Raw genomic sequence first — 23,908 nt, 5'->3', positions numbered from 1 at the left:
CTGCTCAAGGCATGCATACATCTGACAAGATACACACCTGGTAGCATTGTCCATGGAGCGCCTATTAAATGGGGATAAACGCTAAAGTAGAAAAACAAGGAAAAAAAAAAAAGGGAAACCTATAAGGATAAATTCAAACTATGTTCTTGTGTTAAACTATGTAATTGTGTTGAAACTATGCCACACTTATCTTCAAACCCTGCACACTTTGCTGCAGAACCTCGCACGCTCAGCACCTCGCTTGCTCTGGCTGGTTTATATAGTTCTACAGGACTTCCAGAAGCTGCCAGAAGCTTCTAAAAACAGGTGTGACTAATGCTACTGATTAAATCCCAAATATTCTCGGCTGCGGGAGGGGGTCATTAACCCTGGCCCTTGCTCTCCCCAGCCTGAGAATACCGGGCCGCCGCTGTGTTTACCGCGGTTGGACGGTAAAAATACAGCGGAGCCCACGTTTTTGTTTTTTTTTTTTTGTTTTTTTTATATGTCCGTTTGATTTCTATGTGTATTCTATATGTCTGTGTGTGAGTGTGATGTGTGTGTATTCTGTGTGTGTGTGTGTGTGTGTGTGTGTGTGTGTGTTTACTCTCTGCACGGCTTCCTCTTCATGTCATAATGACATCACTTCCCTGCAAACCGCAGGCAGTGATGAACATTACTGCAGGTAAATCGCGGCTATACCGAGGGTATACCGCACATCATTTGCTACCTGCGGTATACCCCTGGTATTTCGCGATTACATTACAGTGAATGGAGTGAAATACCGCAGGTACCTGCGAAAAAGAAGTGACATGCACATTTTCTCAAGAAATTTTCTCAAGAAATTCTGCAGAAAGAATTTTCTTGAGAAAAAAACGCAGTGTGCGCACAGCTATTTTTTTTCCCCCATAGGTTTTGCTGGGAAATGTCTGCAGAAAGATTACAAACCTTTCTCAAGAAATTTCTGCAGCAAAACTGCGGGTAAAACCGCAGGTAAAAACGCAGTGTGCGCACAGGGCCTTAGGTTACATCACCCACTCTCCCCAGAGATAATCCAATCGCATTATAAAAAGAAAAAAAGGGGGATTCTTTTTGCTATCAGATCCTCATGGCACATGTCTTAATCACTACTGTCCGTGATACGCAGGAGAGGTATATTATACATATGGCCTCACTTAAGAATGTAACGAACACAGTGGTAGGGGTGTATGTGCCCAACAACCAGCAGACCAGCTTTCTGTATAAATTACTCCGACAGGTAAACAAGGTGAAGCAAGACCACCTACTATATTGCGGGGACTTTAACGCAATTCATGATTTGGATCTAGATTCCACGACAATAGGGAGAAAACAACATATTCCATGGGGCAAAATAATTCATAGAGAGGACTTATACGATATCTGGTGAATTCAGCATGATGTTGAAAGGGATTTTACTTCTCAGCTATTCATAAATCTTACTCCAGAACTGACATATTCATTGTAAGCTGGTCATTGCTAGACAGGTCTATCTCATCCTCCATAGATCAAAAACCCTTGTTGGATCTTGCCCCAATCAGCCTGATCTTACAAGAAACCTACACTAGTTTTCAGTTATTGCAATGGAGGCTTAGGCTAGGGCCCCACTTTGCGTTTCCACCTGCGTTTCAGGTGCTTTTTTGGTCCGTTTTGAGAGGCACCTTTTTCCTGCCAAAATGCTTGCGTTTCCATTTCCCATCAAAATCAATTGCAAATGTGATTTTTCTGACCCCACTTTGCGTTTGTAAACGCATCTGCGAATTTGCATATTTTGTGGCAAAAAACATGCGTTCAAAGAAGCAACATGTCAATTGTTTTTGCCATTTTCGGTCAGTTTTGCTAACATTGAAGTCAATGAGAAATGGCAAAAACCAAGAATCCTACAAATTCCAGCGTTTTACCTGCTTTTTCAGTGCAGAAAACATGCGTTTTGGACTACCAAAACACATGCTTTTTGACATCAAAATAATGATTTCGTATGTCCCTTTACACACACACATAGTCTGACAATTAAATTAAAGAAAAATGTTAATTTATTGCTATTTTTCCAATAAATAGAAATATTTAATAAAATTATAGCAGTAATATACTATTTACTTTATTAATTCTTTAATTATATATGTTTGGGGGGGTTTTTTCACTGTGTTTGACAGATTAAACTTTATTTAGCAGTGTCCTGATGTTCAAAACGCATCTTTCAAAACGCAAGTGGAAAAGCATGTAAAAAGCGCTTATAACTCTGTAAATACATATACGTTTTCAGCGCTAAATTTCAGAAAAAGGCAACTTTGGCTAAATCAATTAAGGCAAAAACGTGCGTTCTAAACTGCAAGCAGGAGAACGCAAAGTGGGGCCCTAGCCTTAATCCGCTCCTATTAGCCAAACAGTCCAATATTGACTACATTAAGGGGAGCCTGAAAGAATACTTTGAACTGAACGCCCACTTGGTAACCAATTATTTCTCGGTTTGGAACTTGCATAAAGCCTTTGTGCAGGTTTTTGTTTTTTTATTAAACAAGGTCATAGAGCTAAAAAGGAACGCCAAAATAGAAAATATACTTTCCCAAATAAAGCAGTTAGAGGGGGCTAATAAAGCAATCTTTTCGGCAGAGCTTTGGCACCTTACAATTCAACTGAAAAGACTGCCTTTTGCACCAGTATGAAAAGAAATTAAAACAAGTCAAAGCCCTTTACTGCTCACAAAACAATAAAGCTGGAAAACTACTGGCTAAGAGCTCAGCTGGAGATCAAAATTACCATACCTGCTTGACTGTTTCCAGCTGGACAAAAAGCTATATAATCCACAAGATATAGCTAATGAGTTTGGGAAATACTACTCATCCCTGTATAACCTCCAACAAAATTCTGTAGCTCTTCCTCCGCAAATTCAGCAATGGTGTCATTTCTTAATACTTTAAAACTTTCCACCATGTCATTAGAGCAGCTGGGCACACTTAACATACCCCTAACTTGAGTGGAAATAACAGCAATAAAGTCCCTTCCGGTTAACAAGGCTCCAGGCCCAGACGGCTTAACTAATTTTTACTTAGAAACTTTCTTGGACCTGCTAGTTCCTTACTTGCAGGGAACACTCTAGTTGGTCATTAACTCCAGTTCCTTCTTGAAAGAAATGCCATTATCACACATCCAAAAAAGGGCAAGCGACTAAAGGCCCAGTCACACGCAACGACTTACCAGCGATCCCGAAAACGATGCGACCTGATAGGGATCGCTGGTAAGTCGCTGGGAGGTCGCTGGTGAGATGTCACACAGTCAGACCTTCCCAACGATGCAGAACAATACAGGTCGCAGTTGCGACCTGTATAGCGATCTCAGCAGTCACTGTGACCCTGTCACACAGTGTCAAACATAGCGATGTGTCCTGCCCAGCAGGACCTCGCCTTTGAAGAAAATGGCCTGGACCATTCAGCAACGACTAGAGATCTCACAGCAGGGGCCTGATTGCTGGTAGGTATCACACGTAACAAGATCGCTAACTGGATCGCTACTGCGTCACAGAAACCGTGACTCAGCTGCGATCTCGCTAGTGATCTCGTTATGTGTGACGGTACCTTAACAGTCCAAAACTTAAGACCAATCTCCCTCCTTAACATGGATCTGAAAATTTACATAAAATGTATAGCGAGACGCTTAGCAGCCATTCTAACCTTAATAGTATCGCCGGTTTCATTCAGGGTAGACAAACTGCAGAAAATACGAGAAGAATTATCAACCTAATTGATATTGAGAAAAGTGCCTGACGCTTTTAGTAGCGTTAGATGCCGAAAATGCATTCGTTCGGGTTAGGTGGTCATTTTGTCTTGGAAGTGATGGGAAATTCGAGAGTCTCAGGCCCCATAGTAGAAGCGATTCAAGCATTGTACTCAGCCCTATCCGCAAAAGTAAATTTCAATGGAACCTCATCAGACGAATTTTTAAGCTCAAACGGCACCAGACAGGGTTGTCCTCTATCCCCTCTCATATTTATCTTGTCCATCGAGCCCCTCACGCAGGCCATTAGACAAAACAAGACCATTCAAGGAGTCTTCGTACAAGGGAAATTGCATCTCACTATATGCGGATGATATCAACTTATCTTTAGAAAACTGACATCTTTTACGGAAGCATTGAATGTAATTGAGCAATATGGGGAACTGTCTCTTTATAAGATAAACATGGATAAATCTCAAATACTCCCCATCAACATCCCCAAACAGCAACTAACTATACTAATGCAGAAATTCCCATTTGACTGGAGGGGGGAATTTATTTCCTACCTCGGTGTCCGCCTCACAGCGAAGATAGACTCCCTGTATCTGGCTAATTATAATCACTGACATTTTCTCCTTGTCTGATTCGGGGATTCATTCTTTCAAAACCCGACATTGTGAATATTTAATTCCCAATAATAAGTTTTACAAGTACCTCCGCATTCGTTACTATTTTCAAACCTCCCCGCTTATGCAGGTGAGGGTTAATACAGGTCTAACCCAGATTCTGAGCAAAAAAATGCATTATGTTGAAAGGCCTCAAATTCTCCGTCCAGTGAGGAAGGAAACAAACTCTAGCGCCACCTAGTGGAAGTAGCAATCCTAAAAGTCAAATGTGACTTTTTAAACAAGCCTTTTCATAAGACTTAGGATTTATTTGCCAGATCAGAATCCCAATTTGCAGACAGTGTTTTGGGGTGTTTGCCCCTCATCAGTGCAAAGTGTGGCTATCTGATCTGACTTATGAGAAGCTATGTGGCCTGAAACCGATTTATATGAAAGGCCTGAAACCGATTTACTCTTTTATACACAATAGAAATTTGAAACCAACAAGGACCACAGACAACTCACTATTCGTAATAACAAAGAGCAGAAAAAGAGTTTTTAAATTTCCTAAAAACAAGGAAGTACCCAAACAAGCAATTATTTTGAATATTTTAAATATTTATTAAGGTAATGCACTTAGGGTATGACAAATATACAAAGTAATATAGGACAACGAGAAGGAGTGCTGAAGGGGAAAGAACCCCACATGTCCCGGAAAGATGGAGAGAAAAGTGTTTAACTCCAAAAGGGTGATCTCAATTAGGCTGCTTTCACACATCCGGTTTTTGCTGTGCGGCACAATCCGGCTCTTTGCAGAAAAAACGCAGCCGTTTTTTTTTGCCGCCGGTTGCGTTTTTTAAGCATAGACTTTCATTAGTGCTGGATTGTGCCGCATGGTCTTGCGTTCGGTCGGGTTTTTGCCGGATGCGGCATATTTAGCCCATGCGGCGGCCGGATGGAATGTTGCCTGGCACATTTTTTTTTGTCCGGCAAAACAAACCGCATCGCGCCGCATCCGATCGATACGGCGCTTTTTCCAATGCATGCTATAGACGCCGGATGCAGCACAATGCGGCAAAACACGCACTGGCACAGCTGGCATAGGTTAGTTTTTCCATTAACTCTTTTTATGCTGTTTATCAGTTAAGACTCTATTGCGCTTTTTTGTCCACAGTCTGCCCTTTCCGGAGTGGCTGTGGAGGCAGACGGTCACTCCTACACATGTTTTGGGATTGCCCAAAGATTCACCCATTATGGGTCTCAGCGTTTTGACTTTTGTCCTCGGTAATAGGAAAGGAGATATGCCCTTCTCTGGCGATGGCCCTATTGTTGCTGAATACTCATCAAACCTTCCTAAGAATCGAACATGTATAGCACACTTTGTTGCAACAACAAAACTGGCGATAACTAGATATTGGAAAATCTTAAACATACCATCACTTGACGAAATAAAGGCTCTCCCCCCCCCCCCCCCCCCGTCTGGTTACTCTGTGTTATTGCATAATCTGTACGCTTAGTCTTAGGCGGGCTTTACACGCAACAACATGGCTAACGAGATGTCGTTGGGGTCACTGAATTCGTAACGCACATCTGACCTGGTTAGCGTCGTCGTCGCGTGTGAAACGCAGGAACGACTGTTAACGATCAAAATTACTTACCTAATTGTTCGTTGTTGACACGTTGTTCCTTTCCCGAATATCGTTGCTATTGCAGGACGCAGGTTGTTCGTCGTTCTTGCGGCAGCACACATCGCTATGTGTGACACCTCAGGAACGAGGAACAACAAGGAGGTGGGTGGGATGTTCGGCCCCCTCATCTCCGCCCCTCCGCTTCTATTGGGCGGCCGCTTTGTGACACCGAACAAACCACCCCCTTAGAAAGGAGGCGGTTCGCCAGCCACAGCGACGTCGCTAGGAAGGTAAGTATGTGTGACGGGTGTCAGCGATGTTGTGCGCCACGGGCAGGGATTTGCCCGTGACGCACAACCGACGGGGGCAGGTGCTTTCACCAGCAACATTGCTAGCGATGTTGCTGTGTGTAAAGCCCGCTTTAGTCTGTTGCCATAATTTAAAACCTAGATGGTTAACAAGTAGTAATTGCATATATCTGTCTTAAAATGACATGGAAAAGAGATTTTCTTTTTCTTCCTTACCTTTATGTAGCCATGTTGGTTATTATATACTCAAAATTTCTCTAATATAAAAACTGTTTTTAAAAAAATAAAGTCTAAACTGCATAAACATTTTATATTAGCAAACGTAGCACCTATAAAAATTATACCAGGTGTATACAGTTTATTTGCTAAAAAAATCTACATTTAATATGTGACTGAGGGTGCTTCAGTGAACCTTTTGAGTGGCCTGTGCATTGGTGCAAAGTTATGCCCTAATATTTGCATATTAAAGCTAGTACCTTTCATTTGACAGTGGTCCGTTGGAAACTGAGTCCTCCAAAGGACAATGCAGGAGGACACAATGTGGCTGTGGGAGTGTTTGTTGCCTGGATGCAGCCTGTCTGTGGTCGCCATTCAATGCACTTGGAAATGCATTATATACTGTGACCGCCGCAATGTTCGCTATTCTGAACTAAATATACCAAAACCACCACTGTCCTCCCTTATTTGAATTATAGCCACCACACCTTTCTGACTTATGAACTACAATATCCACAATTTCCTCTTCACATGCTGCCCCATCTTCACACTGTCTTCCTCCTAGTACTCTTTCTATATTGAGCCTCCCATGCTGGTTTTTTTCCATACTGAGCTCCACATGCTACTCCTCCTCTATACGGAGACTACCACATGCTGCTCTCTTTTCCATACTGAGCCTACCATGCTACTTCTCATCCATAATGATCTTCCCACGCTGCGCACTTTTCCATTCTGAGACCATTGCACGCTGCCCCTTTTTCCATACTGAGCCCACCCCATGCTGCCCCCTTCCCTATACTGAGCCCATTCCAAGCGCCCCCTTATCCATACTGAGCCCACCCCATTTCTTCACTTCTTAATACTGAGAACACCACGCTGCCCACTTTTCCATAATGTGCCCCCCTAGATGCCCCATCTCGATGATGAGCCCCTCATGTTGTCTTTTCTCCATCCTGAACCCCCCCCCCCATGCTGCCTCTGAACTATACTGACTCATCCTAAAGCTTCTCTTTCTCCATTTTGAGCTCTCATTTTGCCTTTTAACGACACTGAGCCCACATCACAATGCCCCTTCTCCACACTGAGCCCACTCACACTGACCTGCTTTGGTGACTTCTCCTCTTCAGCACTCTGCAGTGATATCTGCAATGTGATGAGGTCAACCCCATTGTACTTTTGTGACATCAGAAGCGTGAGCACGTCAGGTCAGGTAGCAGATCGTCGTTCTTCTGACCCCAGAAGTGCCACGGTGTATTTCATCTGTAGAGCAGCGGGGAGCCCATAGAACCCGACCGCCCCGCAGATGAGTATAATAAAGGTCTTTTTTTACATTATACAGCTAGGCCTAAGCACTTAAATACAGTATTCTAAAATGCTGTATATAAGAGCTTACTAGTGGTGGCTGCCGTTTATAAGGGAAAATCCTGGTGACAGGCTCCCTTTAAGTTACTACCCTCCTCTCCCCCACTTTGCCGCAGAGCTGCTGGGGTTTCTTTTTCTTTATTTTTTGTTTGTTTTTTTTGGTGGAAGTGCTGGGAGATGTAAAAAATAAATGAATACATCTTGATTTTGATAGCGTCCCTTACAACCTGACTGCGAATATTGAATCCTTGTACAAACTTGATGTGTTTGTCAGTAAAATTGTGGAAACTTGTAAAACGCTTATGATTGTACTTCAGTAACCATAGAAACATCTGATTTAAAATATCTCCAAATACTGAAGCAGAAAATTATGGAAATTAAAAGTTATATCAGTCTCAAATACTTTGGCCGACTATACACTGATACCGTAAGGCTAGTTTCACACTTGCGTTGTTTTCCTTCAGTCGCAATCCACCGTTTTGGAAAATAGACTTGTATGGACGACGGATTGCGACTGATGGACCTGCATTGCTTACGCTGGCCGACGCTGCGTTGCTTCCGCCGGGCGGAAGGAATGCAGCATGTAACATTTTTTGAGCAGCGGAATCCTTAGGATTTCGCTGCGCATGCTCTCTGGCTCCCTGCACAAGTAACCAGGGTACACATCGGGTTACTAAGAAAAGCGCTTTGCTTAGTAACCAGGGTACACATCGGGTTACTAAGAAAAGCGCTTTGCTTAGAAACCCGATATTTACCCTGGCTACTTGTGCAAGGAGCCAGCGCTAAGCGGTGTACGCTGGTAACCAAGGTAAATATCGGGTAACCAAGCAAAGTGCTTTGCTTAATTACCCGATATTTACCCTGGCTACATGTGCAGGGAGGTCGACACTTCCCCCGCTTGGCTCCGCCCCCTCCCGCACTCCACTCCGAATGTACACACACACACTCATGCACTCACCTGTCCCCAGCCATGCAGTCCACGCGGCACTGACGTCCTCAGCGCCATGGCCCCGCTCGGCTCCACCCACCCCGCACTCCGCCCCCCGCACACATTCTCGGCGGCCGAACAATCAGCTGATCACCCGGCGGCCGGGTGATCAGCTGATTGTTCACAATAGTCTGCCGCCAGTAAAACTGTAAAGAAGAAAAAAAAAAAAAAGCAGATTCCGTTGATTTGTACGATCCGTTGTGCCACTATATGCAACACATCCGTTGCATCTGTCACACAACGCAATACAACGTATGCCGTTCAATGCAAGTGTGAAACTAGCCTAAAGGCTGCTTTACACGCTGCGACATCGCTCAAGCGATCTCGTTGGGGTCACGGAATTTGTGACGCACATCCGGTCGCTTTAGCGATGCCGTTGCATGTGACACCTATGAGCGATTTTGCATCGTCGCAAAAATGTGCAAAATCGCTCATCGGTGACATGGGGGTCCATTCTCGAATATCGTTGCTGCAGCAGTAACTATGTTGTTCCTCGTTCCTGCGGCAGCACACATCGGTACGTGTGACACTGCAGAAACGAGGAACATCTCCTTACCTGCCTCCCGCCCGCAATGCGGAAGGAAGGAGGTGGGCGGGATGTTCGTCCCGCTCATCTCCGCCCCTCCGCTTCTATTGGGCGGCGGTTCAGTGACGCTGCTGTGACGTCGCTGTGACGCTGAACGAACCGCCCCCTTAGAAAGGAGGCGGTTCGCCGGTCACAGCGTCGTCACAGGGCAGTTAAATAGTGTGGCGGGCCTGGGCGCTGTTGTGCGCCACGGGCAGCGATTTGCCCATGTCGCACAACCGATGGGGGCGGATACCCACGCTAGCGATATCTGTCAAGATATCGCCGTGTGTAAAGCGGCATTTAGTCTACCTGAGCATATTACCATGTAGAAAACGTTTTGATTACATTTTGACTTGGGATAAACATTGAAATGTTTACATTGATTTGTTCATTGCCTGATTACTTATGTTACACCTTCTTGTCTTATTTCCTTAACAGGGAATGTATGTATTTTTACATGCAGTAAAAGGCACACCGTTTGAAACGCCAGACCAGGGCAAAGCACGGCTACTAACACACTGGGAACAGCTAGATTATGGGGTGCAGTTCACTGCTTCACGGAAATTCTTCACAATCTCCCCAATTATTCTGTAAGTCATGTGCTTTTGATGGGTGTTTTTCTGATTTCTTTATATTGCAATGTATCTTTACAGTTAACTGCCCATCCTTCTTGCGAAAACTTTATATTTTGTTGGCTTCATGCTGTTTAAAGGGAAGGTATCGTTCCCAAAAAAAATGTTTCAGTAACTGAAAAAATGTAAAGTATTAATGTTTTGTTTAAATATTATTTGTTTTTAATTGAGCAAAATATAAAAAAAAAAAAAAAATTGATATTTTCCACTCTTAAACACTAGGGAGAGCAGCTGCTGAAATCCTACAGAAATCCCACTGTAGAAAAAGCCTGGATTACAGCTGCAGTAAAGTGGGCAGAATCTGCTCTCCTGTGTGTGTGATATCACACCTCCCCCTCCCAACCTGGGTGTTTCCAACTGATAAGAGAGAATGAACTGCAGGGACAGAGTCCAGAGGCATTTTGTTGGTGACCATAAATGTCTAAAGTGTCACCAAGGACAGGTGCTTAGTGCTCCCCACATAACACTCTGCACAACCCGGTCCAGCAATGCTCTGTCGCATGCACGCTCGCAATGCTCTGCCGAACAGACGCACGCAGTCTGTGTGTACACTGTGTATATACTGTGTGTGTGACCGAGCACCCAGCATGAGGGCAGCGTATATATACCATTTACTGTGTGTATATACTATATACTGTGTGTATATACTATACACCGTATGAACACTGTGTATATTCTGTGTGTCTGACTGAGCAACATGAGGGGAGGTGGAGTCAGCGTCTGTATATATTATATACCATGTACTGTGTGTATTACTATATACCGTGTGTACAGTGTGTATATACTGTGTGACCGAGCAGCATGAGGGAGGCGGAGCCAGCATGTGTATATACTATATACTGTGTGTATATACTATATACTTTGTGTACACTGTGTATATACTGTGTGTGTGACCTTGCAGCATGAAGGAGGCGGAGCCAGCGTGTGTATATACTATATACTGTGTGTATATACTACATACCGTGTGTACAGTGTTTATATACTGTGTGTGTGTGTGACTGAGCAGCATGAGGGAGGCGGAGCCAGCGTGTGTGTATATACTATATACCGTCTATTGTGTGTATATACTATACACTGTATGTATATACTATATACCGTGTGAACACTGTGTATATACTGTGTTTGTGACCGAGCAGCATGACAGTGCAATGCTCTACATACACAACCACCCGAAATGCTCTGCCACACGCCCGCAATGCTCTGCCGCATGCTCACCCACAATGCTCTGCCACGCACGCACACAATGCTCTGCCACGCACACATAATGCTCTGCCACACGCACGCATAATACTCTGCCACATGCACGCATACACAATGCACTGCCACGCACGCACACACAATGGTCTGCCACATGTGCACACACAATGGTCTGCCACATGTGCACACACAATGCTCTGTCACATGTGCACACACAATGCTCTGCCACATGCACGCACAAAATGCTCTGCCACAGTCACGCACAAAATGCTCTGCCAGACATGCACAAAATGCTCTGCCACATGCACGCACACACAATGCTCTGCCATGCACGCACATGCACGCACAAAATGCTCTGCCACATGCACGCACAAAATGCTCTGCCACATGCATGCACACACAATGCTCTGCCAGGCACGCACACACAATGCTCTGCCACACACGCTGACACAATGCTCTGCCAAACGCACGCACAAAATGTTCTGACCCATGCACAAAATGATCTGACCCATGCACGCACGCACAAAATGCTCTGCCAAATGCACGCACAAAATGCTCTGCCACATGCACGCACACACAATTCTCTGCCACACAGGCACACACAATTCTCTGCCACACAGGCACACACAATTCTCTGCCACGCAGGCACACACAATGCTCTGCCAGGCACGCACACACAATGCTGTGCCAGGCACGCACACACAATGCTCTGCCAGGCACACACACACACAATGCTCTGCCAGGCATGCTGACACAATGCTCTGCCACACACACAATGCTCTGCCACGCACACACAATGCACTGCCACAAGCTCACACAAAATGCTCTACCACACGCACGCATAAAATGCTCTGCCACACGCACGCAGAAAATGCTCTGCCACACACACGCAGAAAATGCTCTACCACATGCACGCACACACAATGCTCTGCCATGCATACACAGTTGTAATGGAATCCAGCTCACCCACGTTTGACCTCACCGCACCTCAGACACGGATCCGGCCCTGCCCCGGCCGCAGCAATGAGAAATGAAGGAAAGCGATCCAGCTGAGTGACCAGGTGATTTATTCAGTGCAATACAGACATGGCATAGTCGTGGTTAACGCGTTTCCGGCTTAACGCCCTTAATCATAAGGTTATGATTAAGGGCGTTAAGCCGGAAATGCGTTAACCACGACTATGCCATGTGTGTATTGAGGTACAAAATCAGCATATAAAATACACCTTTATTCCTAAACTTGTAGGAGCAACAGTGTTTACTCCAGAACACACAAGTCAGGTACTGAAAGCCATCACTACTAAAGGTGAAAAACACCCTGGTCACGTAGGTTAACCCAAAATGGCACGCGCCCAGAGGGGTCACGTATAGTGATGGCCACTAGAATAACAAACACATGAAAAAAACTAAACAAACATAAAGGAAATTGATGTTGCTGTGGGCAAAGGACAGTGGTCCAATTGACAGAAAAAACACAACATACAAAATAATACCTAAAAAAACAAACAAGGTGCAATGCACTCCATTGACTGACAATGGTCAGTCATACAGATACATGAAATGCAATAAATTTTTAGGCATTAAAAAAGGAATGGTCTCACCCAATCCCTTTTGATGGAGGGACACGCAGTCTCTTGGTCCTGAGTAGTGGATACGTCCGCCATATACTGGCCGTACCACCTACCAAATATAAAATAACAAAAGACTGCTGCCCCAGACTTCCGTCCTGACAAGGACGGACCACAACTAGGTCTCAGACTGGACCCCTATGCTGACCCTGATGACATCCCGGCGTCCCGACGCGTTTCGTCACTAAGACTCCTCAGGGGACATGATAGTCGTCAGTCAGGTCCTTGCTGCCAGCCCTCACCAAACCATAGTGTCAAAGGTTCTGGCGTGGTCAAGATTAGGGTCATTTAAACCTGTGAGTGATATCATTGCTCCAATCAGAAGCTACATTCCACCTGATGCTTATTCAATCGAGATCACGTGGATATCCTCATATGGGTTTGGATTAAACATGTATAAAACACACCCCTTATGTGATGTCACCAGCATTACACCAACGTGACATCCATATCCTCAGAGGGAGCTAGTCCAATCAACGATTAGGTGTATAGCTGCGACAGGTGCATACTCAGGAGCCCTCCCCACATCCCCTCCAATCAAGTATTTACTCACATCCGGCCGGGGAGGCACATCGCGTGTGCGCCGGCATCAGGGGGGAGGGACTTCCTCTCTAATCAGGTGTTTTGCTCACCTCCGGCCAGGGAAGCACATCCAGTGTGTGCCAGCATCAGAGGGGAGGGACTTCCTCTCTGGTCGGATGTTAATCCACTTCCGGCCGGGGACGCACATCTCGTGTGCGCCGGTGTCAGGGCGGGACTTCCTCTCTCCTCGGATGATGATACACATCCGGCCGGGGAGGCACATCTCGTGTGCACCCTTCTCAGGGGGGAGGGACTTCCTGTGGGCCGTGATCATGTGATCGGGAATTTCCCGCATCACTTCCGGTCCCTGGTGTCAATCATTCCACCGCCGGAGCAGTTCCCACATGCATAAACAGTAGGGGAGGTGCTCCCATCATGCATGGACACGTCATCGGAGGTGGGCGTCAGGACTGCACCACGCATCCCCACCCGCTCCATGCCCAGTATGGAGATAAGGGGACCGCCCCCTCTCCATGGGGATACGGTCCGATCGAAATATAAATGCCATAGCGTGCATAACCTCCCACCCCCATAAACAACAACAGTAAGGGGCAAAATATTGCACAGAGGCATATAGCCAATAGGCTTCATCGGACAGATCACCATTCTTCACATGGGCATGTTTAGGGGATATCTCCAACACCTGAATACCTTAAACATAAAGGTTACAATAACTAAATCCAACCCAACAGGATAATCAAATCCACAAGGTGTTGTTATATTATCACATATGCATGCAGCTGAGTTGCCAGATGCATACATAATACTTGTGACAATTATTAATGAAAAGTAGGAAAGGCGAGAATAGGTTTCTTGCCATGATTCCAATGAATGTAAAGGTATGATTAGAAAAAGATGGCAGCGAAATACACTCCATAGGAACCTAAATAAAACTGTTGAATAGTAGCTGCTCATTTAGGCCTTTGGGGGAGAGGGTTTCTAGCTGGAAGATCCATTTTGTCTCCCTTTGCAGGATAAATCTATCCCAATCCCCCCCTCTCTTTGGTCTCAGGACTTTGTCAATTCCAGTGAACCTCAGGACACTAGCATCTCCGCCATGTTTTTCAATGACGTGTCTAGCCACCGCCGTGTCCCTACGATGTTCAACGTCACCAAGGTGCTCACCAACCCTCCGTCTGAATTCACGGATGGTTTTTCCGATATATTCAAGACCACAGATACAATCAATCTTGTAAATAGCCCCCTGTGTACGGCAGTTGATAAAATGCCGGATAGCATACTCTCTCAAGTTTACATTGCTTCTGAATGTTTTGGTGGTCTGTATCACCGGGCACGCAATACAACCTGAGCACCTAAAACATCCCTTAACCCCTCTTGTCAGCCAATTCTCCTCGACTGACCGTGCAAAATGACTATGGACCAGCCGGTCCGAGAGGGATTTACCCCTCTTATATGTGATTTGTGGTCTAGTCGGGAGAATTGGACACAAGTCCTTGTCCATTTGCAAAATGGCCCAGTGTTTACCTAGTATCCGACGTACATTATCCGCCCCGTTGTTAAAGGTGGTTATAAATCTGGTTATGCCAAACTGAGTCTCCTCTATTTTTTTCGGGACCAGAAGTTCAGTTCTAGGTCTTTCCCTTGCCACATCATAGGCTCTTTTAATGATGGTATTTGGGTATCCCCTCTCCTTGAACTTAACTCCCAGGTCATTCGCCTGTGTGTGGAAATCACCGTCTCTGGAACAGTTTTTTCTAACACGAAGAAACTGTCCCTTCGGTATACCCCTTTTTAGATGTTGTGGGTGACTACTGTCCCATCGGAGAAGGGAGTTAGAGGCTGTCGGTTTGTAATAGGTGCATGTCTGTAGATTCCCCATTGGATCTTTCTGAATAAGAACATCCAAAAAGGGGAGGGAACCTCCCTCCTCAAAAGCTGATGTAAACCTTAGACCAATAGTGTTCCTATCCAGACCCGCCACATAGTCAGACAACTCATCCCTGGCGCCATTCCAGACCACCAGGATGTCGTCTATGTAGCGGGCCCAGATCTCAAAGTATGATGTTAACTCCTCCGTTTCAGATGTAAAGATCATAGTCTCCTCCCACCAGCCCAGGAGCAAGTTGGCATAGGATGGGGCACAAGGGCTCCCCATCGCGGTGCCCCTGAGCTTGTTTGTTTTTTTAGGTATTATTTTGTATGTTGTGTTTTTTCTGTCAATTGGACCACTGTCCTTTGCCCACAGCAACATCAATTTCCTTTATGTTTGTTTAGTTTTTTTCATGTGTTTGTTATTCTAGTGGCCATCACTATACGTGACCCCTCTGGGCGCGTGCCATTTTGGGTTAACCTACGTGACCAGGGTGTTTTTCACCTTTAGTAGTGATGGCTTTCAGTACCTGACTTGTGTGTTCTGGAGTAAACACTGTTGCTCCTACAAGTTTAGGAATAAAGGTGTATTTTATATGCTGATTTTGTACCTCATCTATATTTGGATTGCTATTTTACTACATGGTGATGGCAGGGTTCCTCTCCACTGGTCTAAATACTGAGGAATGGTTGGCTGAGGCCAGAAACGTCTTTTCTGATAAAGAGTTCACACAGAAGAAATATATACCATCCTATGGGGCAGCCTTTAATGAATTGACTCAAGTATACAGGGACCAAATTGCCTCTTGGTGGGAGGTTCAGTCCCTGGAGAGTTACATTAAGGCTGGAATAGTCCCAAGGGGACTGAGAATTCATCTGTCAGGTGGGCCACGGTATAAAAGTGCTTCATTTGTGGCCAACTGGGAGAGAGAGGCCACTAATAGCTCCCTGAGATTGATGCAGATTATGCTGGAGGAGGAGAGGGCCACTCTCTCACAGCTGAACGCCAAACTTAAGGAATCTATTGAAGTCACTAAAAAATATTCTGGTGAGCCGGACTTTACCAGTAAAGAAAAGAAATTACAGGATAGTTTGGAAAGGTTCCAGTACCATCTCAAGGAACGAAAACACAAACAGTATAATAGGGATATTTTGGACTTTAAAGACAACCGAGCTTATCAGGTCCTTAATAATCAACCAGGCCCAGATATCCCTCATACAGTGCCATCTTCTACGGACACTGAAACTTCCGATACTGAAAACTTCAGGAAGTCCAGGAAAAACAAAAACAAGGGCAGAGGGAGAGGCAGGGGTGGTTTTAAACCTGGGGAAAGGGTGGACTTCACCTCCCCCACTTAATCCTTTGAGCCCCATTTTCTGAGGAACCGGCAGTTCCACAGAGGGAAATGACACCCAATATAGAGATTATCAATTTGTCCCATAAGACACTCAGCCCAATAGAAATTGGTTTATTGAAAAGGGGATTATCATTTGTGCCAACCTCCAAATTTGATCATTTCGAGTCTATTAAAGACCTCAGTTTGTTTCTTAGGAAACTGAGGTGGAGGAAGCATTTTCTCAGGCAGGATGCCAGGGTCTGTCAAGATCTTGACATCCCATCTGATTTACTTCCAGACGTAAGGCTCTTGAGTAGTTTGGAGGAAGAGGACCCTAACTTGAGGGATCTTGGCCCCTTTACAAATCTTAAGAACAAGAGCTCAAAGATGCCGCCTGCCGCTGGGGATTTATCAGCGATTGATATATTTGAGCGGTTGGTGACGGATGAGCTTAAGAGTCTTTCTGTGACAGGCTCTTACTCCAGGTATAATCTTGACAGCTTGGAGATGCAAGCTTTGAAAAATTTGGAGAGTGACGACCACATTGTCATCAAACCCTCAGACAAGGGTGGCAATGTGGTCGTCATGGATAAGGACAAATATGTTGATCTCTGTTTGGGATTATTGAGTGACAAGGATACATATGAGATTCTCCCAGGGAATCCCACTAGGACCTACATGGAAGAGCTGAGAAGGATTTTGGATGAGGGTCTGTCGGTAGGAGTTATTGACAGAACGGAATACGAATTTTTGCTCCAAAAAAAATCCTGTGGTGGCAACTTTCTACTGTCTCCCCAAAATCCACAAGGGATTGAATCCCCTGAGAGGGAGACCGATCGTCTCGGGGATTAACAGTCTCACACAGAATTGTGGAATATATCTTGACAAAATCTTGAGACCTTTTGTCCTGGCCCTGCAGTCTCATGTCCAGGACACACCAGACCTTCTACGCAAGTTAGAGGGTATTAGCGTTCAATCTTGTGCTACTCTCGCTAGCATTGACGTCGAGGCTCTCTACTCCTCCATCCCACATGATAAAGGGATGGAGGCGGTGAGATATTTTCTCTCGACTAGGGGTACTCAGTATCAGCAACATAATGATTTTGTGTTGAGACTCCTTGACTTTTGCTTGACCAAGAATGTCTTCCTCTTCGATGGCCGTTTCTACCACCAGCTCAGGGGCACCGCGATGGGGAGCCCTTGTGCCCCATCCTATGCCAACTTGCTCCTGGGCTGGTGGGAGGAGACTATGATCTTTACATCTGAAACGGAGGAGTTAACATCATACTTTGAGATCTGGGCCCGCTACATAGACGACATCCTGGTGGTCTGGAATGGCGCCAGGGATGAGTTGTCTGACTATGTGGCGGGTCTGGATAGGAACACTATTGGTCTAAGGTTTACATCAGCTTTTGAGGAGGGAGGTTCCCTCCCCTTTTTGGATGTTCTTATTCAGAAAGATCCAATGGGGAATCTACAGACATGCACCTATTACAAACCGACAGCCTCTAACTCCCTTCTCCGATGGGACAGTAGTCACCCACAACATCTAAAAAGGGGTATACCGAAGGGACAGTTTCTTCGTGTTAGAAGAAACTGTTCCAGAGACGGTGATTTCCACACACAGGCGAATGACCTGGGAGTTAAGTTCAAGGAGAGGGGATACCCAAATACCATCATTAAAAGAGCCTATGATGTGGCAAGGGAAAGACCTAGAACTGAACTTCTGGTCCCGAAAAAAATAGAGGAGACTCAGTTTGGCATAACCAGATTTATAACCACCTTTAACAACGGGGCGGATAATGTACGTCGGATACTAGGTAAACACTGGGCCATTTTGCAAATGGACAAGGACTTGTGTCCAATTCTCCCGACTAGACCACAAATCACATATAAGAGGGGTAAATCCCTCTCGGACCGGCTGGTCCATAGTCATTTTGCACGGTCAGTCGAGGAGAATTGGCTGACAAGAGGGGTTAAGGGATGTTTTAGGTGCTCAGGTTGTATTGCGTGCCCGGTGATACAGACCACCAAAACATTCAGAAGCAATGTAAACTTGAGAGAGTATGCTATCCGGCATTTTATCAACTGCCGTACACAGGGGGTTATTTACAAGATTGATTGTATCTGTGGTCTTGAATATATCGGAAAAACCATCCGTGAATTCAGACGGAGGGTTGGTGAGCACCTTGGTGACGTTGAACATCGTAGGGACACGGCGGTGGCTAGACACGTCATTGAAAAACATGGCGGAGATGCTAGTGTCCTGAGGTTCACTGGAATTGACAAAGTCCTGAGACCAAAGAGAGGGGGGGATTGGGATAGATTTATCCTGCAAAGGGAGACAAAATGGATCTTCCAGCTAGAAACCCTCTCCCCCAAAGGCCTAAATGAGCAGCTACTATTCAACAGTTTTATTTAGGTTCCTATGGAGTGTATTTCGCTGCCATCTTTTTCTAATCATACCTTTACATTCATTGGAATCATGGCAAGAAACCTATTCTCGCCTTTCCTACTTTTCATTAATAATTGTCACAAGTATTATGTATGCATCTGGCAACTCAGCTGCATGCATATGTGATAATATAACAACACCTTGTGGATTTGATTATCCTGTTGGGTTGGATTTAGTTATTGTAACCTTTATGTTTAGGGTATTCAGGTGTTGGAGATATCCCCTAAACATGCCCATGTGAAGAATGGTGATCTGTCCGATGAAGCCTATTGGCTATATGCCTCTGTGCAATATTTTGCCCCTTACTGTTGTTGTTTATGGGGGTGGGAGGTTATGCACGCTATGGCATTTATATTTCGATCGGACCGTATCCCCATGAAGAGGGGGCGGTCCCCTTATCTCCATACTGGGCATGGAGCGGGTGGGGATGCGTGGTGCAGTCCTGACGCCCACCTCCGATGACGTGTCCATGCATGATGGGAGCACCTCCCCTACTGTTTATGCATGTGGGAACTGCTCCGGCGGTGGAATGATTGACACCAGGGACCGGAAGTGATGCGGGAAATTCCCGATCACATGATCACGGCCCACAGGAAGTCCCTCCCCCCTGAGAAGGGTGCACACGAGATGTGCCTCCCCGGCCGGATGTGTATCATCATCCGAGGAGAGAGGAAGTCCCGCCCTGACACCGGCGCACACGAGATGTGCGTTCCCGGCCGGAAGTGGATTAACATCCGACCAGAGAGGAAGTCCCTCCCCTCTGATGCTGGCACACACTGGATGTGCTTCCCTGGCCGGAGGTGAGCAAAACACCTGATTAGAGAGGAAGTCCCTCCCTGTCAGGTTTCCGGGTTTTCCAGTCCTCTTTTGAAAAAGCTTGCCCTCGGTTAACATGGAGTTTTGTGTTCTGTTGCCCTACTTCCTGTCCAGCTGCTTAAAAGGCCGCCTCTAAGCTTAGTCCAGTGCCTGAGTATACTGCTTGCTGTGTGCTCCTGCTTTGCTGCTGCTGCTACTGGATTACCTTTGGATCCTCCTGAAAATCTACCGACCGACTCTGGACCATACCCGGTTTCTTCTAACTGTGCCCGGACTCCGTCTGCCGTCTTTTGTCAGCACGTCTGCCCGGTTTCTTCCGGTTCATAACCATTCTGGACTTTCATTCCGTACGGACACTTCTGGACTTTACCGCTTGCCCCTTGTGTCCCGGCTGCGGCGCATTTAGGCCTTCCGGGGTTGATTGCCGGACAGTCCCTGTATAGGGGTTCGCTCTGGTGGTCTCCCTGGGGGAGTCCGGTGCGTGGCCCCGGGAATCCCCTTCGCTCCGTTTCAGAAAGGTATTTTTATGTGTTTGTTATCCTGTGTATTTCCGTTGTGTATCTACCGTGGTTACATATCATAAACATCTTGTACCACAAACTCGTCTCTGGCTGTCATTGCCCTAACGCTATCGAAATCCTCAAAACATACAATAGTATTACATTATACTCAGGCCCTAAGAGGATTTCGCTGGGGCAATGACTGAGACACGAGTAGATCAGCTCTTTTCTATGATTAACTCCTTGCAGCAGGAGATGGAGGTGGTGCAGACTAAACTTAGAGATGTGGAGACACAGCTGGGCCATGATCACCAGGTACTGGGTCCGGCTATACAGGATTTGCAAGTCAGAGTGGAGGCTCAGGAAGCCGGCCCCACTACGTCCGTATCAGCTGCCGGTATGCCTAGGTTACCCCCATTCCGTTTCAATGGTGACCGTAGTCAGTTTCGTGGATTTGTGAACCAATGTATACTGTTTTTTGATGTACATGCCGATTATTACCGTTCTGACCGGTCCAAAGTGTTATGTATAATTATGTTATTAACCTCACGAGCACTGGCTTGGGCTAATCCTATGATAGAGAACCGGGACATCCGTTTAAATCACCTAGAGGACTTTCTGACCGCAATGGCGCAGATGTTTGATGATCCGAATCGCCGTGCTACCGCTGAATCGGCTCTCCTTTCCTTACGTCAGGGAAAGCGTTCTGTCGTTGAATACGCCACTGAATTTAAGAGGTTAGTGGTAGACACCGACTGGGGAAACAATGCATTATTGTCTGTTTTCAGAAAGGGTTTGTCCGGTACCATCAAAGACGAGTTAGCTCGTTCCGAATCTCCAGGGGAGTTTGAACTGTTTCTCCAGCACTGTGTGCGTATTGATACCCGCTTGACGGAACGTAGACAGGAAAAATGGGCAGCTGTAAACCGTGTAAACAACTTTGCCTTTCCTTCCAGAGAACCCGCTCTCAGGACGCCACGGGAGGCCGAGGACGTTCCTATGCAAGTGGACTCTCTGCAAAAGCGAGAGACCAATGAACGTCGCGAACACCGGCTCCGTGAGCGTTTGTGTTTCTATTGCGGTCAATCGGACCATTTCTTGATCGACTGCCCGAAACGTCCGAATCGCCCAAATAAGGTATTGGCAGCCATGGCAGAGTGTGACAACACGGACGCAGAGTCCGATATCTCTGAGGCAAGTGGACACCTGGATGCGGTGTTTCCCTTGACTGTAATGTCAACCTCACCGAAGGACTCGGAAGGGAAATATACCCATTGCTCGCTCCCCATTCAGATCCGGTGGGAGGGACAGCTAATACCTACCTCTGCAATGATAGATTCTGGGGCAGGGGGAAATTTCATGGACTCCTCTTTTGCCAGGAAACACGGTATCCGGACTCAGCAAAGATCCTCACCGGTTACCATGGAGACGGTTGACGGATCTCCGTTAATCTCTGGACCAGTTGATCGGGAAACCGTACCGCTAGAATGCGTCATGAAGCCAGGTCAGCAGGAGACCCTTGTTTTCATGTTAATTTCTTCTCCTCATTTTCCGATTATTTTAGGTATTCCGTGGCTACGGTCTACAAATCCGGTCATCGATTGGGAAACTAAGGAAATATCCTTCCCACCGCAGAGTATTCCGACCATTAGTCCAACTGTTCCGGTTCCAGTAACACCGAATGCGGAGGGCACTGTACAGGTACCTGTTCTACCCCCGGTGTATAATGACTTTGCGGATATATGCGACAAAAGAAAAGCCGATCGGCTTCCCCCGCATAGACCGTATGATTGCCCCATAGACTTACTCCCAGGGGCGGAGATCCCGTTTGGTCATGTCTACCCGTTGGCGGCACCTGAGCTAGAAGCACTAAAAGAATACATTGATGAAAGTCTAGCTAAGGGATTCATTCGTCCGTCTACCTCACCAGCAGGGGCACCCATCTTTTTCGTGAAAAAGAAAGAGGGGACTCTGAGACCCTGTATTGACTACCGGGAACTGAATAAAATAACTATCCGGAACCGGTATCCGTTACCGTTGATTCCTGAGCTATTGGAGAGGGTCCAACAGGCAAAAATATTCACCAAATTGGATCTCCGTGGGGCATACAATCTACTCCGTATACGTCCCGGAGACGAGTGGAAGACCGCGTTCCGATGTCGGTATGGACATTTTGAGTACCTAGTGATGCCTTTTGGACTTTGTAACGCTCCCGCGACTTTCCAACATCTAGTTAACGATATTTTTAGGGATATCATGGACCAATTCATGGTGATTTATCTGGACGATATCCTAATCTTTTCTGATTCCCTACAGGAACACCAGGAACACGTCAAGACCGTACTTACCCGGCTGAGGGAAAACCACCTGTACATCAAACTGGAGAAATGCGAGTTCCACTGCTCACAAATACAATTCTTAGGTTATGTCATCTCTCCTCAGGGACTGAACATGGAGTCTGGCAAGATACAAGCAATTCTAGACTGGCCGGAACCGGGGAACATCAAGGAGGTACAACGCTTTGTCGGTTTTGCCAACTTTTACCGACGTTTTATCCGTAATTTTTCAGAGATCGTTCGTCCCATCACTCTGTTAACCAAGAAAGGACAGAAGTTTGTGTGGTCCGCCCAGGCCCAGGAAGCTTTCCATCGTCTCAAGGTTTGTTTTACCTCAGCGCCTATATTGGTACATCCGAATCCCGCACTTCCCTTTATCGTGGAAGTCGACGCTTCCGACTACGCATTAGGGGCCATCCTTTCACAAAGGACTGGGGACAAGAGTCTCTTACATCCGTGTGCTTTCTTTTCCCGCCGGTTGTCCCCTGCAGAAAGGAACTATGACATTGCGGACAAGGAATTGTTAGCGATTATTTCCGCTTTCAAGGAATGGAGACACCACTTACAGGGAGCCGCGCAGCAAGTGATAGTACTCACAGATCATCGTAATCTGGAATTTCTTAAGTCTGCCAGGTGCCTGTCTCCACGGCAAGCCCGTTGGAGCCTATTCCTTAACCAGTTCAATTTTGTCGTTACATACCGTCCAGGTTCACGTAATGGGAAAGCCGATGCCTTGTCCCGAATCCACGCCGTGGACTCCGTGCCTGGAACCCCGTCTCAGACCGTGTTATCGGATGCCAATTTCGTTGGAGTAATCCAGGACCAGGACTTGTGGAAGGACATCAAGCTGGCCTATGATGGTGACGTATTTCTTGCTGCCCCCCCGAATGATGTAACTCTTGTTCTTCGGAATGGTGTGTGGTTGAGAGAGCGACGCATTTATGTCCCGGAGGCCGTAAGACTTCGGGTTCTCAAGTTGGTCCATGACTCCGTGTTGGCTGGTCATAGGGGGGTACAGAAGACGCAGGAATTTCTGAACCGTTTTTTCTGGTGGCCTACCTGTTTAAAGGACGTAAAGGACTATGTCCACTCATGTGTGGTTTGTGCCCGGTGCAAGGTCCCTCGTGTGGCTCCTACAGGACTCCTCCAACCGTTACCCGTGCCATCTCGCCCTTGGGGGTCTATCTCAATGGATTTTATTGTGGAGTTGCC

At 46.2% G+C, this 23,908-nt stretch overlaps 1 protein-coding gene across 7 annotated transcripts in view; it reads left to right on the top strand.

Moving 5' to 3' along the window:
• ORMDL1 (ORMDL sphingolipid biosynthesis regulator 1) overlaps nucleotides 1–23,908 on the top strand; it is a 390,769-nt gene that overhangs the window by 244,535 nt on the left and 122,326 nt on the right. For all 7 annotated transcript variants that reach the window (XR_012724843.1, XM_075319028.1, XM_075319027.1 and 4 more), the window contains one exon: nucleotides 9,822–9,973. Coding sequence is in view for 6 of the 7 variants with exons in the window: in XM_075319028.1 (XP_075175143.1) it covers nucleotides 9,822–9,973 (152 nt within the window). In the remaining variant the exon portion in view is untranslated. The remainder of the gene's footprint in view (nucleotides 1–9,821; nucleotides 9,974–23,908) is intronic.

This window comes from Anomaloglossus baeobatrachus, chromosome 7 (assembly GCF_048569485.1).
Source record: "Anomaloglossus baeobatrachus isolate aAnoBae1 chromosome 7, aAnoBae1.hap1, whole genome shotgun sequence".
In the NCBI taxonomy this organism is placed as follows: Eukaryota; Metazoa; Chordata; class Amphibia; order Anura; family Aromobatidae; genus Anomaloglossus; species Anomaloglossus baeobatrachus.
The sequence above is the reverse complement of the archived record's forward strand: the minus strand, read 5'-3'. Positions and strand labels throughout refer to the sequence as shown.